This window comes from Nyctereutes procyonoides, unplaced genomic scaffold (genome assembly GCF_905146905.1).
Source record: "Nyctereutes procyonoides isolate TBG_1078 unplaced genomic scaffold, NYPRO_anot_genome, whole genome shotgun sequence".
NCBI lineage: Eukaryota > Metazoa > Chordata > Mammalia > Carnivora > Canidae > Nyctereutes > Nyctereutes procyonoides.
This window is the reverse complement of record NW_026575131.1, coordinates 48239419-48256081: the sequence shown is the minus strand read 5'-3', so window position 1 is coordinate 48256081 and position 16663 is coordinate 48239419. Positions and strand designations below refer to the sequence as shown.

The 16663-nt window shown below is 60.7% G+C and overlaps 2 protein-coding genes across 5 annotated transcripts; both read right to left on the bottom strand.

The window, feature by feature from the left end:
• Positions 1–537: 537 nt before the first annotated feature.
• PTGER1 (prostaglandin E receptor 1) lies at positions 538–4647 on the bottom strand. The gene is made up of 3 exons (XM_055344247.1): positions 4316–4647; positions 1405–2369; positions 538–863 (listed from the first exon to the last, which is right to left on the bottom strand). The coding sequence occupies exons 2-3, from the start codon at positions 2347–2349 to the stop codon at positions 597–599; spliced, it is 1212 nt and encodes a 403-aa protein (XP_055200222.1). The 5' UTR covers positions 2350–2369; positions 4316–4647; the 3' UTR covers positions 538–596.
• Positions 4648–5424: 777 nt separating this feature from the next.
• GIPC1 (GIPC PDZ domain containing family member 1) lies at positions 5425–15376 on the bottom strand. Of its 4 annotated transcripts, XM_055344732.1 has the most exons (10): positions 15293–15316; positions 14724–14778; positions 12960–13053; positions 11301–11386; positions 8741–9061; positions 7903–8088; positions 7623–7803; positions 6776–6888; positions 6362–6443; positions 5425–6227 (listed from the first exon to the last, which is right to left on the bottom strand). In XM_055344732.1, exons 5-10 carry the CDS (start codon positions 9026–9028, stop codon positions 6076–6078), a joined length of 1002 nt encoding a protein of 333 aa, XP_055200707.1. In that variant the 5' UTR covers positions 9029–9061; positions 11301–11386; positions 12960–13053; positions 14724–14778; positions 15293–15316; the 3' UTR covers positions 5425–6075. The 4 variants fall into 4 exon arrangements, with proteins under 4 accessions (XP_055200707.1, XP_055200704.1, XP_055200705.1 ...); XM_055344729.1 differs by lacking the exon at positions 14724–14778 and having other exon boundaries at positions 15293–15376; XM_055344730.1 differs by lacking the exon at positions 14724–14778 and having other exon boundaries at positions 12960–13102; positions 15293–15314.
• Between the last annotated feature and the right edge of the window lie 1287 nt (positions 15377–16663).

The window sequence follows — 16663 nt, the reverse complement described above, 5'->3', positions numbered from 1 at the left end:
GTGGCCGGGGTGATGCCCTGGGTTACGGGGGGGGGGTGTCGCGTGATGAGGGTTAAGGGAAGGTGGGGACTCCGGGCTCCTACTGTGGTGCGGAGCGTGGGCAGGCCGGGGTGGGACAGGGCTGGGAGCTGTTAGGGACTCTGGAGTTTTGAGGCCCTGATGGGAGTGGTTCGGGGGCAGGGCCTTGCGGCTGTGTCGGAGGCGCTCAGGGCCACAAAGAGAGAATTGTTGCTGGGGTCAGTCCTGGCGGCGGCAGGAGCAAAAAGCCTCGGTTCCGGCTCAGCTGCTCCGCTGCTCCGCTGCTCCGCTCTTGACAGCCGGGGCCTCGGGCTGGGGCTGCGGCCTTCGGCGCATGCTCCGGCGGCTCCAGCTCGGCGGCTCCAGCTCCGCGCCTCCGCGTGGAAAGTCCTAGAACTGCACACCCCGGAGGCTCACGCGGCGCCTCTGTCGCCCCCGCGCGGTCACAGGGGTGCTGCGGCCCCCACCCGACACAGGCCCCGCGCAGGTCCGCAAAACGGCTTTATTCCCCCGAAGGCTCCGCGCTGCGGTCCTGGGTCCGGGGTGGGCTGACTTGGCCTCTGGGACTCCGGGCTCGCTTAGAGGTGGCTGAGGCTGCTGTGCCTGGAGCTGCGCAGCGAGCTGGCCTCCCAGGCGCTCCGGGTTAGGGCCAGCCCCGCCGGGCTGCCCTTGGCGCCGGGCCTCGGGGGCAGGAGGCGAAGCAGTTGGCGCAGCACCGCCTGGCGCAGCAGGATGTACACCCAGGGGTCCAGGATCTGGTTCCACGAAGCGAGGCGCACAGCCAAAAACAGCGGCCGCTGCAGGGAGCTGGAGCCCCAGCCCCCGACAGCCAGCACCACTAACACCTGCGGGAGAAGCCGGTGTGAGCGGTGGGGCAGGTGTAGGGAGAAGGGGACTGGCCAGGGTGGGGCTGGGATGGATGAGCGCGCGGCCGAAGGGGAAGGGAGCCGTGAGCAGGAGCAGAGGCTCACAGGCTGGGGAGATGGGAGTCTCGGTGAAGCAGGCGCTACGGAGCGGGCCGAAGGGGGCGTGGCAGAAGCAAAGGTCTGCGGTGCTCGGGGCTCGAACAGAAAAGGAGAGAAGCGCCGGGTGTCCCGAAGGACGGGGGCCGGGGGGGGGGGGGAAGAGAAGCGGGGCGCGTGCTGCTGGAAGGGGTTCGGGCACCGCGCGTCCGGGCCTCGAGCGGGTGGGGCCGGGAGGAGGCTCGCCTGGGTAGGCGGCCCTAGGAGGCCCCGGCCGGGGTCATCGGGGGGGTGGGATGTCCGAGGGCGGGGCCGGGGGGCGGGGAAGGGAGCGAGAGCCCAGGTGCCCCAGGATGGCAGGGGATGGGGGGGCCAAGGAGGGGGCCGGAAGGAGCCTGGCCCGAGGGGCGTGTGCGCCCCTCACCAGCAGCGGGCTCCAGCAGATGCACGACACCACCATGATGCCCACGAGCTGGCCCACCATCTCCACATCGTGGGCGCGGGCTCTGCGCGCGGAGCCCCGGCCCGGGGAACCGCCGGGGACCGAAGCGACGGACGAGGAGGACGAGGCGGAGGCCGAGCGGGGCGCGCGCGCCCCCCAGTGACGGCGGCCGTCGGGGCCGCAGGCCTGAGGACGCCGTCGAGAGCGGCGGCGGCGCCAGCGGGCGCGCAGCAAGGCCAGGCCGCTGAGCGTGTTGCACACGAGCGCGGCGAGCAGCGCGGCCAGGCCGAGGCCGGCGAAGAGGCCGGCGAGCAGCGCCTGGCGCCAGCCGCCCGCCGGGCCCAGGCCGATGAAGCACCACGTGCCCGGGTACTGCAGCTCGTAGCGGCCCACGCGCGCCAGCGGCAGCAGCGCCACCGCCAAGGCCAGCGCGGCCAGCACGGCCAGCGCCAGGCGCGCGCGGGCCGCCGAGACGCGCGCCGCGTGCAGCAGCGGCCGCGTGACGCCCACGCAGCGCTCCACGGCCATGCCGCAGCCGAGCAGCAGCGGGCACAGGCCGAAGAAGACCATGCAGCCGCCCAGGAAGTGGCAGGCGCCGCCGGCCGGAGCGCGGCCCGCCGCGTACAGGCGCAGCACCAGCGCCCCCGGGATCACGTGGCCCGCCAGGTCAGTGGCCAGGAGGCTGGCGACGAACAGCAGGAAGGTGGCGGCCGAGCGGCGGCGGCGCAGGCGGCCCGCGGCCTGCGCCAGCAGCGCCAGCGCCAGCACGTTGGACACGGCGCCCAGGGTCATGGAGAAGATGGGCAGCGCCGGCGACGCGCTCGCCCGGCCGGACGGCGGCCAGGCCGACGCGTTGGGGGCCCCGGGCTCCGCACACGTGGTCGCCTCCGCGGCCAGGCTCAGGTTGAGGGGCCCGCAGAGACTCATGTCAGGTGCTGGGGTGGGGGCTGGGGAGAGGAGAGGAGAGGAGAGGAAGGCACCGTGAGGCCGGCCGCGAGCGCCTGCCCTCCCGCCGAGAGCGCGCTCGATGCCCGATGCCCTGCCCGGTGCCCGGCACTCTTCTTGTCCACTCTCCCTGCGGCCGCCCCGGATGACCCCGGCTGCCCCGTGCCCGACCCCTTCCTCCTCCTCTGCCCCATCAGCCCATCTCTTGCCAGGGCCCCTCGCCACCTTCTCTGTCCACCTTGGTTCCCTGAGCTCCAGCCTTCCCTGTCTCTGTCCCCACCTCTGGACGTCTCGGATCCACTTTTGACACCCACCTCAGTTTCGCAGCACAGCGAATTCCCGGTCCCCTGCTCGTCTGACTCCCACTCACCCGTTTCTGATCACAGGGCCCCACCTGACCTCACTGCCCGGTCTCTGACCATCACAGGTCACGTTTTCCCCAGTCCCATGTGTGATGCTCACAGCCCCACCTCTGCCACCACGGGCGCCTCTCTATCCCCAGTCCCTGTCCCCCACACTGCCATCTCTGAGTTCTGTTCCTGTCTCACCCAGGCCCTGCTCCTGACCACGGCCACCTCATCGTGGATGCCCGTGGTTCCCATCCCCCCCCCCAAGTCCCTGCCTTGAAGGCCTCAAGGCAGGCCCAGCAACCCCCATTCCTTGATACCCCAGAGGTGAGGGCTGAGAGGGCAGAGCTGCCTGCTGGCCAGATGGGGAGAGACCATAAGACTCACAGGGACTGATAGAAGGGGCTGAGAGTCAAGAACACAGGCCAGAGAGACTGAGGTGGCCATGGCCCCATCCTCCCACCCCCTCCTCCCCCACCAGAGATCCTCAGGCCCCAGTCTTCTTACCCACACAGCTTGGGACGCCAGGTCCCCATCGCCTGCTGCTTGGCCCTGCTGCCTGCTGCACCCGCGCCCGCTGCACCAGAGCGCTCTCCGGCAGGCCGCTCCCTCTCCCTCCCTCCTGGGGCGGCTCCCCAGCTCCCTGCCTCCTCCCGCCACCCGGCTGCTCTGGCCTCCAGGGGCCGCTCTGGCTATCTTGCACTGTCTTGCGCCCGCAGGGGACCTAGGGTGGCTGAGACCCATCTGTGCTCCTGGCAATGGGCAGGGGCCACTCTGGACCCCAGCTGCCCCCTCCAGGACGGGGGCTCTCGGGGAGTTGGCTTGGTTCCCCATGACCCCCTCCCTGCTGGCGGGGCGGGAGTAGCCCTCCCCCCACCCCCAGGCGCGGGCCTTTTCGCCTGCCTCATTAATAAAGTGGATAAAATCTAAACACTGGAAAATGTGAGCATCGCCCAGGGCGGGCTGGGGCAGCTGCAGGGGGTGCCACTGCCCCCAGGGGGACTGCGAGGTGGGGGGGGCTAACCCCGCCTGGGGGCAGCCCCACCCTCTTGCCCTGCCAAAGCCTCCACGATGTTGGGGTGGTGGCCGCAGAGGTGGTGGTGGGCAGTGCCTCTTGTGCACCAGCTTGGGTCTGGCCCAGCCTGGCCAGGAGACCCGCCCACTATTTACACAGGGGCTTAAAGCTCAGGCCAGGGCCAGCGTGAGTCAAACCCTGGGAGGGGCAAGAGAGGAGGCGAAGAGGGGGCAAGGGACTCTGTCCTGGGACACACAAGTCCCAAGCCACCTGTGGACACAACTGCAGCCTCACATCCTGCCCTGACAAGCAGGGGCACACACACAGTCTTACATTCTAAGACACAGGGTCACACCTCTTCACATCCTAAGACCAGATCCTGCCAGTCTGTCCCCAGCACAGGAGGAGCCACATCATCCGACCCCTGAACACAATGACAGCATCACCCTGAGGACCCCCGGAGATCCCCATTGTCACTGGTTCTAACTTAACATGCTGAAATGCAATCCCCTGAGAAAATGCTTGGAGCACGGAGACACCCAGACAATCCCTACCTCCTCCGAGACAGCCCACCAGCCACACTCACCCAGACACCCCCGAATGGTCCAAGACAGGCCCCACGAATACACTCCACACCCCCAAGATGCAAGGGGTGGCACCTCCAGGGCATCTTGAGATCTAGCTGGTTAACACCTACCCTAGAACAGAAACACCCAGAGACACACATACACCCCTGGACACCTCGAGCTGCGCTTACATGGCCGCGCTCCACACGCACCGACACCCTGATAGACACAGGCTTACGGTCTAAATGCCGAGACGCACAGCCACACCCCTTCACACGGAGCTATTTACCAGCATAGACACGGAGCACCCCCCCAACAGCTGTCTCCATTCCCTCCCCCACCCAAGAATACAACCGGGGGCTGCACACACACCTCTGGCCCGGCCAGTCCCCCCAAGCTCCCCTCTCCCAGGCAGACCCAGTGCCCGCCTGTGCAAAGTAGGGATGAAAATGGGGAGCGGGCAGAACTGAGACATTCCTGCAGGGACCTCTGGCCTGGTTCCCCTTGCTTCCACTCCTGCCCTTCCCTCCAGGTCTGGCCAGGGTCCCACCCCCCTCCCCGATCTCCACTCAATCCTGGAGGATGAAGTGGGTTGTCAAAACAAGCACGCAGGGTTTATGTCCAGGGCCGAACATGGTGCACCATGGGCGCCAGCAGACCCCACACATCTGCAGTCAGCAGGAGCCCGCAGGAGTGGCAGCCACACCATGACCGCTCCCCTCAGTCTTGGGGACCCCCCCCATAGCACTTGCCCTGGCAGGCTTCCATCTTGGGCCCCCTCATCTCTTTTTTCCCAAGCCAGCCTTCCCGGCCTCCCAGCCCTGGTGCTCCCTGTGGCCCTGGGCGCCAACAGCCTCACGCCCACTGTTCACATCAGGCTCGAGGTGACAGGAGGCCTGGCTCTAGGCGAGCAAGATTTGAACCTCAGTAGGCCTAGCAGCTCCGGCCTTTGACTGGAAGCCTTGTGGCTGGCAGCCAGAAAGCTCATCAGGCGGAACGGGTGGGGGGAGGCCCAGCCAGGCTCCTAATTCAATTTGGAGCCTGAGGAGGATGGATTTCAGCTGCTACATTCTTTCCCAGCCCTGGCTCACCCCCTTCTCCCACCCTAAAGCTGAGGCCGCCACACAGGTCCAACAGCAGATAGATTCTTTATGTTTAAGACAGCAAATTCAGATATAAAATGCCCACCGCCATCCTCCCTCCTGCCTCTTCCATCCGGGGCTGGGCTGAGGGGGACACGGGGCAGGGGAGGCAGGGAGGTTGGGGGGTTCACAGCAGACTAGTATTTCGGATGCAGAGGTAACAGACTCCACGGTGAGGGGGCTCCTCTCTGGGTGGGGTGCGGGGAGGAGGGCATTATTGCATTTGCTGAGGGGGGAATGCCCCCCTTCTGCATTCCCTGCAGCAGGAAACTAGGGAGGTCACGACCCCCAAACAGGCCCCAGGGAGATGAGGGACCAGTTTGGCAGCTGATGCGGAAAGTGTTGGAGGCGGAGGGTGGCCGCCCCATCTGGCTGGGCCCTCCCCCCTCCCTGCGCCTGACTCGGCTGAGGTAAGTGGGAAGCAGGGCAAGGGGGGACCGGGGACCCCAGCCAGGGTGGGAGCTGGGGAGGGGTGGTACCGATTGGAGTGGGGTGGAGGCTGGGCCCCACCGCCACTCTGCATCATCCTTGGGCCCTTGAGCAAGGTCCAGGCCGGATGCTGGGGTCCAGGCCATGGAGGCCCTCCCACTGGGGGCTCCCACCAAGCAGAGCCAGGTCACAGAGGTCTGGAGGGAGGCCTAGAAGCGGCCGACCTTGGCATCCCCAATGGCACCCCAGACGTCAAAGACGAACTCATCAGGGAAGGCAAAGTCACCAAGCCGTTCGTCCAGGGCCTCGGCGAGCTCATCTGGGTTCCTTTTGTCCTTTCCAAGCTCTACCATGGTGGCCGCTGGACAAGGGTGTGGGGGGTGACAGGATGGAAGCACAGATGACAGAGGTACTCAGGGCAGACCCAGCCCCATAGGACCTAGAAGCCCTCTCCCCCAGACTTGCACACCCCCCGGACCCAGGCTCCCCACTCACCCAACTCCGTGTCCCTGATGCCCATGTAACTCTCCAGCAGGTCATCTACCTTCTCAATCGCCTTCTCCTCAAAGGCTGACGGCTGGGGGGGCGGGGGGATGAAGAACAATGACATCACAAAACCATGAATAAATCTGTAATTATATTATTTATAATATAATAATTATATTACTAGGTGTGGGATGCTCTTTTCACCACTCTACGTGTATTAACCCACAGCTCATCCTCCCCACAGCCCTGTGATAGTCTTACTAGCCCACTATTTAAAAATGAGGAAACTGAGACTCGCTTGCCCAACCAAGGTCCCAGAGCTGGAATGTGGCAGAGGTAGATTTGAATTTAGTGCACAAAGCCCCTCCGCCAACCGAGGCTGCAGCCACCTACGGATGTCCGGGGCCGGGCCAGAACACTCACCACATCCTCTACTGTGGCAGGGCCGCGGGATCTGAGCCGGAGGGTCCCTCGGCCAGTGCCCAGCTGGGGGCCAGAGCCAGGACGGCCACCCCCTGAGCGGACACCGATCATGTCTGCGAGAGGCAGGGAAGGGATGAGGGTCTGGGAAGCCCTGGGCAGGACCCCAGGCAGCCTAGCCTCAGAGACCCCTTTCTACCTTCTCCAAGCTTCTGCAGGTTCTGGGGGGCTGCCCTCCCTCCATCTGACCCCAGGAGTGCAGGCCCCCTACTGGGCTCAGCAAGGATGGAGAAAGGACAGCCAGGGGCAAAAAATGGAAAAGGCTGGAGGTGAGACAGGGGGTCCTGTTCCCAGGGCCTGAAGGACAGGAAGGGGTGGGGCCTGGGTCTTGAGCGGTTCTCCCCAAGGCCAAGGGGAGACACAGCTGCCAGGGGCCAAGGACCAGCCCAAACGGCCTGGGGAAGTGTTTGAGAGTCCCCCACCCCCACCTTAGGGGCCTCAGGCTCATTCCAGAAAGTTAGTGAAGCCAGACGGAGAAGTGGGGGTGCAGGAACAAGGCAGCCAAGCCTCGCTTCTCAGGCCTGGGGGGGGGGCACTCGCCAGGGTTGGGGGCGCTTGGCTGGTCTAATGGTTCCGGGAAGCTGGGTGTGGGGGCAACTTCCTCCTTGCTCTTACCCTCCTCCCAGGCTGGGCGGAGAGCCAGCACCCCCTCCCCAGGGCAAGGCGGAGCTACCCCCCATTCCACTGCGGCTGGCTGGCCTTGGGCGCCACCTGCTGGTGTCTCCCCGCCACTGCGGCCCAAACCCCAGGGACGGGGCCCAAGGCGGTGGTCCAGGCAGCAGGCCCTCACCGAAGGCCTTGCGGGGCTCTGTGAGCTTCAGCGTGAAGGTGCGGCCTCGGGGCAGCTCCTTGAGCAGACGAGCCACCTCGTAGTGCCGGCAGCCCAGCAGACTCTGCCCGTTAATGGCCTCAATCATGTCACCCACACTGATGAGCTGGATGTGGTCGATCACGCTTCCCTCCTTAATGCGCTGTGCAGAGAGGAGCGGTCAGCCCCCATGGCTCTGCCCTTGGGTCCTATGACCCACCTGTACCCTCAGGACTCGGGGTGCCCCAGCTACCCCAGGCACCTTGATGAAAGCATAGCCGGCCCCGTTGTCAGTGATGGTGAGCCCCAGCGCCTCCTCTGACTTGAACACCTCTACCTCCTTGCGCTGCCCCTTGACGTGGGCAAAGATGAAGTCCTCCAGCCCGATCTGGCCCCCCAAGAGCTTGTCCATGTCCACTTTGTGGGTGTTGAGGGTACAAAACATCACCTGCGTGGGTAGGAGACACTCAACCCTCACCTCCCTCCCTCACCCTTTGCTAACCACCACCCGAGGGGGAAGGAGGGTGCTAGGAAAGGGCTGAAGGTCCCTGCCTGACCACCCCAGAGTGACCCCCAATTGGATGCAGCTCTGCTAGGGCTCGGATTTCCCTGCTGCTCCCAGGGCATAGAGCCTGGCACACAGCGGATGCTCAGTGAGGGTTTGTGGAATGAATGAAGGGGCACAGATTGCCCATCACACCTGCTGAGACCTTCGCATCAACCTCCTGCTCAACCTCACTATTTCCCATCTTTCAGCTCCCAAAGTCCTTGGGGTAAGGCCTTCCAATGCATCATAGAGAAATGAATCTCGCATCTAACCTCCAGACCCCATAATCAACTGAGGCACTAGTCTCCCAATGCATGATGGGAATGTCACAAACAGCCCTGGTCATGCACTTCTGCAGTCCACTGGGGCATGGGCCTCCCAATGCCTATTGGGAACTCAGCACCCAGGCTTGGCCTCCAGGTCCCCGCAACTCACTGGGGAGCAGGCCTCAGCGGGCATAACTTTAGCACTGGAGCCGTGGCTCACGAGCTGGATGTACGCCCAGGTCTCAGCCCACCATCAGGGACCCCGGTGCCCAGCTCCCCAGTGGTACCTCAGCAGCTGGCAGCCGGAAGGCCTCGGCGATCTTGCCGTACAGCTCCTTGACGTTGGTGAAGCCCTCGATGCGGCCAGTGGGACTGCCATGGGCCAGCTGGGTGTGGAACACGAGGCGGGGCCGCAGGGCCGGGGGAGGCGGGGGTAGGCCCATGTGGGGCCCCCCTGCCCCACCCCCACCCAGGGGCCCTGGCTCCCCCACACCCAGCCCCCCACGGCCTGGCTCGGCCTCCTCATTTTCCACCAGAGGCGGCGCCTTTTTCCGCCGCCCCAGTCCCAGCGGCATGAGCAGCGAGAAGTGGGGGCGCACTCTGGAGATCTGCAGGGCGGAAAGTGGGCTTAGGACCTGGCCAGGGGCCTTGACCCACCTCTCCCCCACTATTAGCACCCTACTGGCCTTATGAAATATTTAGAGCACAGACTGGCCTTGGGTCAAAATCTGGTCCCGGCACTTATGTGCCTTGTACAGAAGTAGTAACGGCAGCTAATACCTACTAAGATCCCGAGCAAACTGTGCTGTGACCTTACTTCATCTTTACACCACATCGGGACGTGAGGACCATATGAGGTTATGATTATGCCCATTTAAGAGATGAGAAAATGGAGGCTCGGGATCCCTGAGTGGCGCAGCGGTTTGGCGCCTGCCTTTGGCTCAGGGCGCGATCCTGGAGACCCGGGATCGAATCCCACGTCAGGCTCCCGGTGCATGGAGCCTGCTTCTCCCTCTGCCTGTGTCTCTGCCTCTCTCTCTCTCTCTCTCTCTCTCTGTGACTATCATAAATAAATAAATTTAAAAAAATAAAAATAAAAAAAAAAAAAAAAAAAGAAAATGGAGGCTCAAAGTGGTTATGTTGCTCTTGATTTTTCTATTGGTGGCAGCCACTAGTGCTGTGCACAAAAAACTGCTGACTCTCCTTTCAGGGCACACAGGCAGGTGACACTTGCTGACCTCTTTGTGACAGGGCCAGGCACATGACTAGTTCTGGCCACTGAGTTGTGAGAGGAAGCGACACATGACATTTCCGGGCTGAAGCATTTAGTTATGGGAGCAAGAGACATGGATGGGGGGGTGGTGTAGGGGGGCGGTTCTTTATCTCCCAGACATGGTGACTGGCCCCATCTGGTAAGGTGGCAACTCCATCGGCCAGCCCCTGGGTGACTACAAAGTATGGAACCTCCAGCCGAGCTGCAGTGATGCAGCACGAACAAAAAAAATAAACATTTGTGGAGTTCACCCAGGAAGATTTGGGGGGCGTCGTTTGTTCCTGTAGCAAAACTTGTCCTGATATACTCTTTTCCTTTCCTTTGTTTTCTTTCCTCTACCCCCATTTCCTCTCAGTTTCTTTCTTCCTCCCTCATTTCAAATATTTTTTGCATACTCACTATATGCCATGCACATTTTAGACATTGCCTTCAGTAAGACAAGCAAGGTCCCTGACCGGGGCCACTATGTGCCATTGCACAGGTTGTTCACTGTGCAAAAGCACCAGACCAAGGCGGCAGGTAGGAATGAAATTCAGCCTGTGCTCTGCTTGCTGAAGCTACACGCCAAGCCGATGGGTCTGCTGGGAGGAAGGGCTGCCTCTCTCCAATTCCCTCAGGGTGCCATGGATGCTAGCTGGACCTCTGTCCACGTTGTCCAGAGCATACAGTCCAGAGGAGAAGGCAGATGCACAGTGAGCAAGCACATGTGTCAAAGTCTAATAAAATTTCAAATCGTGCTATGAAGACAGTAAGACAAGTTCTTCAACAGACAAGGTCAAGGAGGGCCTCTCTGAGCAGGTGAAACTGAGCCTGAGGCCTGAATGATAGGAAGTATTCATATGAGGATGTGAGGCAAGAAGGCTCCAGGCAGAGGGAACAGCCAGTACAAAGGCCCTGAAGGGGGGACGTGCTTGGTGTGTTTGAGGAGCAGCTAGGCGGCCTGTGTGGTTGGAACAGAATGGTAAAGGGGACAGCAGGAGGAGGGAGGGGGCGGAGCGACCAGGGCCTCGTGGGCTCAGGGAAGACTTAGGCCTTTGCTCTCAGTGAAGTGGCAGTCACGGGAGGGTTCTGAGCAGACTCACAGACTCACAAACAAGCAAGAGACCAGTGTAACCAGAGAGGAGTGAGCCATGGGAGAGTGCAGAGGGGTGGGATAAGAGGTGATAAGGCGTGGGAGGGGTCGATGGTGCGGGCCCTCCAGACTAGGAAAGAGTTCGGATGTCATTTTCGAGTCACGCATCTGAAGTCACAGAAGCCAGGTGAGTTCTGTGGTCTGACTCCCATGCAAAGTGGTTCCCTAAGCAGCTCAATCTCCCTGAGCCTGGGATGTCCACTCTGCAAGTGGGACCAGGCTGTGCTGAGGAGCACATTACGCCAAATTCGGTTTTTCTGTGTAAAGGGGACTTCCTGCTCCCTCCCTTAAGACCTCTTCCTCCAGGGGGCCATCCTGGATTCAGCCAAGCCCAGTGTGCTGCACCCACTCTCAGGCCTCCACTCCTTGGCTGCTGCACTGATGCGCCTGCTCTCCCAACACCACCACCAGGAGCACCTGCTCCAGCCCCAGCGTCTCTCACCTACACTAGTGCAGTTGCCTCCTCGGAGTCGGCAGCTTCTGCCCTCGCCCTCCACGGTCTGTGTCAACAGAGCAGCCAGAATGATCCTGTAAAACAGAAGTCACGTCACATCCGTCCTCTGCTCCAACCCCTCCCAGGGCTTCTACCTCCTTCAGAGTAAGAGTCAACATTCTCCTTTCGACCCACAGGCTCCAAGAGATCTGCCCCCATGGCCTCCCTGCCCTCACCTCCACCCACTCTCCACCTTGCTCATCCCTCTCAGGCACACTCAGCCTCCTAGGCTCAGTGCTTCTGCGTTTGACTCTGCCTTCTGGCATCCACACAACTCATCCTTGCATCTCTTTCAATGCAATGGGATATATATTTCATCCACTATTCTTGTCTGCTGTTTTCTGAAAGGGCAAGGAATTTTGTCTGCCTTATGCATCCTTATACTCTTAGCACAGGGAACACTGCCTGGTGCATAGCAGGTGCTCAATAAATACTTGTTGAACGAACGTATAGATGAATGATCCTAATATTCATCAGCCCATTAGTCCCTGTGCCTGGCTTTGGGGAGACAGAAGGACCCAGGCTATAGTCCCTGCCCCAAGGGGGTCTTGTCTCTCCAGCAAAAGAGCAAGCGCCCCCCTGTGGTCCTCATCCCTTGCTTCCCAGCATAGTGCTGGGGACAGGGTAGGTGCTCCATGTAGCCACAGTGATTTCTCCCTCACCTTTCATTATGGTTTTGTTTTCACTCCCTTCATAATCAAGGATGCTGAACAACTTTTTTCTTTTTCCATGGGGGCAGGAAAAGGTTGGGGTGGTGGTGAAGGAGAATCTTAAGCAGGCTCTACAACCGGTGTGGAGCCTGATGTGGGGCTTGATCTCACAACCCTGAGATCATGACCTGAGCTGAAATCAAGAGTCAAGGGTGGCTTAACCAACTGAGCCACCCAGGCGCTCCAGGCTTAACAGCTTTTTTTTTTTAAAGATTGTATTTATTCATGAGAGACACACAGAGAGAGGTAGAGGGAGAAGCTCCCTGCGGAGAGCCTGATGCAGAACTTGATCCCTTGACCCCAGGATTATGCCCTGAGTCAAAGGCAGACGCTCAACCAGTGAGTAATGCTTAACAACTTTTAAGACATTTATTAACTGCTTGGATTTGTCGTTTTGTGAATTGTCTAAGTCTTTGCCCATTTTTAAAAACTGCACAGTTTGTTTTTTATTGTAATGCCCTGGGCTGCAGGTGGCGCTAAACCGCTGAGCCACTGGACTGCCCTGCCTATATCTTTTTCTTATTGATTTCTGGGAACTGTTTACATATTTGGGATACTAGTCTTTTATTGGTTACTTCATCTAACCATAGCACACATCACAGTAAGCATTCACCTAATATCTGATAAAAAACAAATTCTGAATGTATAAACCCATACTGCCCCCTCAGATTATTACAACACACTCAGTGATGCTTCAAACAAAACCAAACCAAACCCCTCATCATCACCTCTCCTGTTGTCCTCCGGCTGCCCCTCATACATCTTAGCGGGATGCTGAGAACATGAGTCTGGAACCTGGCTTCTCTACTTATTAGCTGTGTGACCTTGGGCAAGTATCTTAACTTCTCTGAGCTCCAAGGAGGGTGGCCTGGGTTCAAATCCCATCCTTGCCACTTACCAGCTGCGTGGTCGTGGGCAAGTGTCACTTCATGTGATGGAGCCTCAGTTTTCTCAGTCGAAAAATGGGTGGAATTCCTGTCTCTCTCCAGGTGCTTATGGGAATCCAAAGAGATTGTGCAGACAACCCGATTAGCATTTTGCCTGACATTCAATTTAAGGAAACTGTTACTAGTATTTTCATTATTATTATGGCCTCCTCCCCTGCCCCCCGCCCAGGAACATCCCAGTCCATGTTTCTGCTGTCTGCTGTCCGCGGAGGCCTAGTCTAGGTGGCCTCCGCCAGGCAGCCTCCCTGTCTTGCCCCAGCCTGCTGGAACTGCCCCTGTGGTCCAGACAGCTCAAGGCCCATGAACTTAATTACACATTATCCCAGCAGAACTCTTGTCTTTCAGTCCCAGGCTGCTATTTCACTTCATGTCTCTATTTTAAAATGTAAACCAGATCACGTCACTCCCCGGCTTCCAATCTTACAGCGGTCTCCTACCTTTACAGAGGAAAAGCTCCAAACTCCTTAATATGAGCCACAGGCCCCTGCAGAACTGCCACTCTGGCGGCAGCTCGTGCCCCCACACACTAACCCAAGCTCCATCCAGCCTCAGAGTTTTTGCCCAGGCTGGGCCCCCTGCCTGACCTTTGCTGGGCCACCTTCTTTCTGTCATTTAGATCTTGTCTCCAAAGTCGCCTCCTCCAAAAGCCACCCCCTTTACCCACAGATTCCACCTGGCCACCCCCCTCATATTTTATTCATAGCACACCGCACTTACTACCATCCGCGGGTACTGTCTTTATCTACTTGTTAACTTGCTTGCTGCCCTTTTCCCCACTAGGACGGCGGCTCCCACAGAGCAGGGATTTTTGTCTTGTTTGCTATTATGTCCTCTGTGCCAAGGACAGTGCTTGGCCCATGGGAGGTGCTCAGTAAATGTTTGCAGAATGGATGGGTGTGCGTGCCTCGTGTCCTCATTCAGACTCTGAGCCCTCCAATCCTCAGAACATGCCTGCCGTGGGGTTGCTAACTGCCACTTCCTCCCCACATTCCCAGTCTTCCCTCAAACCTGAACATAGGGATGGTGGAAAAAGTGTCAGCCGGGGGCCCAAGCGCATTGGCTGGAATCCTAGCATCCCCACCCTCACTTCCCTGGGAGGGGCCTGAAACTTAGCAACCCCACCACCAAGCAGAATCACAGTGAGGGCAGCAGGAAGTGAGGAGGGGAGTTCCTGGGAGTTGACAAAAGCTGGGGTGGGGGGAGAGACACCACACCCAACCTCCCCTTTCTAGTAGGATACTGCTTTGGAGGGGAGGGCAGGAGGCGGGAGGCAGGGAGGCGGGAGGCCTCTGATTCAGTCTTGAAAAACCGGCTCCCGGGTGTTTCCGGGGAGAACGCCTACTGCCTGGGCCTCAGCGCAGGCTTCCCAGAGGGGCCCAGTGGGCAAAGGACCCCAGCATCCAGGCCTCCTATGTCCCCTGCAGATGTCACTCTCTTCTTAGGACCTAGGTATTCAGGCAAGCCTTCCCAGCTCCGGGGAGGCAAGACAGGGTTGGTGTCCCGGGACCTCTTAGCGGGGAAGCAAAGACCAGCAGATGTGGCCCAGGTGCGTGCATGGTTGGGGGATGCAGGCAGCAGCCGGCAGAGGAGCTGGTCGGGAACACCTGAGCCACGGAGCTCCTGGGCCACTGATCCACGGAGCCATCTAGTCTAGCGGCTGAGACTCCAGTTCTGGACTCCGAAGCACGGGTTCGAGTTCCAGCCCTGCCACTTACTAGCTGTGTCACCTTGGGCAAGTCACTCCACTTCTCCGGGTCTGTTGCTTCACCTCTAAAGAAGTAACAGCACCTTCCATGAGGTGTTTGGACGCAACGATGTGCATGGTAAATACCTGACACGGAAGCGTTCCAGCCAGTGCTAGCCGGGGGTGATTCTTTCATGATTATTACCGGGATCTCAGTCCTCTCCAGGTCCCTCTCTCGGCCCTGGAGGGCCGTGTCGAGGCCAAGGTGGGACGAGGGAGGTGCCCGGGCAGGACTCAGAAATGCCGAGCCCGCCGGGACGGGGCTGTCCAGAGCAGTGCAGGGGGCAGGGTGGGCCGTCGACCCCATCTCAGAGGCGGGAGGTGTTTGACCCCGGCCCCCGGCGGGAAGATGGGCGCCTCTGGGGGAAGGGGCCTCAGGCATCCTGGAGCCCAACCTAGACCTCCAGGAGCGTCCCCGGGGCCGTCCCCCCGCTCCTCGCTCGATCCGCCGGATCCCCATGGGTCCGCGACCCCGCGGGCCCGCGCTGGGGTCCCCGGAGCGGCCGTGCCCCGCCCCGCCCCGCCCGCAGGGACACTCACCTGCGCCGCCGCCGCCACCCGCGCGCCCGGCTCGGCCCTCCGCAAACTCCGGCCCGGGCCTCTCCCGCAGCCGCGGCCGGGGGGCGGGGCCAGCGCCCCCAGCGCGCCAATCAGGAGCGGCCGCCCGACGCCCGTGGCCAATCCGCGCCGCGCCGCACAGCGCCGGGTGGGTCCGACGGAGGCATTCCAGAGGGATCCCTCCGCCTCGCCCGGCTCCTCCCGGCCCCCCCGCGCCGCGGCGCAGTGGACCTGCCCACCCTGCCGAAAGCCGCGGCAGGCTGTACCACCGCAGGGCGCGGAGGGGGGACCTGAGGCTGGGCCCCTGCCAATCGCGGGGAAGGAAGGAGGCGAGCAACCAATGGGGAGCTGGGGTCCCTGGACCACGTGCTGCCGGCGGAGGGTCCGTCTGGGGTGTCCAGGGTGGTAAGGGGCGGGAGGGCCGGTCGTGGGAGTCAGGTGACGCGGGCTGAATTTCGGGCAGAGGCGAACTCGCCACGTCCGGAAGAGCTGGCCCTTTAGGAGACCTAGGAAGGGGCCGAGGGCAGCCCCCAATCCCAGTCCTCCTCCCGGTCTGCGCCTGCCCCAGCCTGGCCATCCTCTGAGCGGATGAAAAGGATGCATTCATTCCGGGCGGGCGAGCGGAGGATCGAGATGAATAGGGAGGGTCCCGAGTGTCCCTGCTTCCTGGGGTGTACAATGGACAAGGGCATTTATTCATTCATTCATTAATTCCCTCACTCGTCAAATATTTCATGTGCCCCTGCTCCGTGCCAGGCTCTGTCCTACGTCTGCAGCTACTAAAGCGAGTAAGCTGAATGTGCGTCTGGTGGAGGTAACAGCTCGTGCAGAAGGCCTGGAAGCTGGACGGAGAGATACAACACATTTTGGGAGAGTGCAATATCCTAGGAGCTAGCAAAACTGTGTGAAAGGGTGCATGGAAGGAAGACAAGATCGAGATGGACTGCTCGCTTGTTGGTTAAATCAGCGAGTATTTATTGAAGACATAATATGTGCTGGGTTGTAAAGGGTCCCCAACCATTCCGAGCCTCTGCCCTTTCATGAGGCTGTCTCCTCCATCTAAGTGCCCCCCCACCCCTGCCCGGGTCCTGAGACTGGCAGCGAGCAGCCTCTCGGAGCACTTGTGTGAATGAGAGGACCAGGTGACCTCGCCATCACCAGGTTTGGCTCCTAACTGGGATGTCTCAGGCAAGAGTAGGTCCAAGAAACAAAGACACAGATGCACCTCGTACAGACCAGGATGCTCAGTTCCCAGGACAGATGAGATATCCTTGCTCTACTTCAAAGCCAGCCTCTGGGGCAGTTGGGGCTGGACCAGGAGCTTGCTGTGTGTTCTGGGAATTGTAGTTCTTG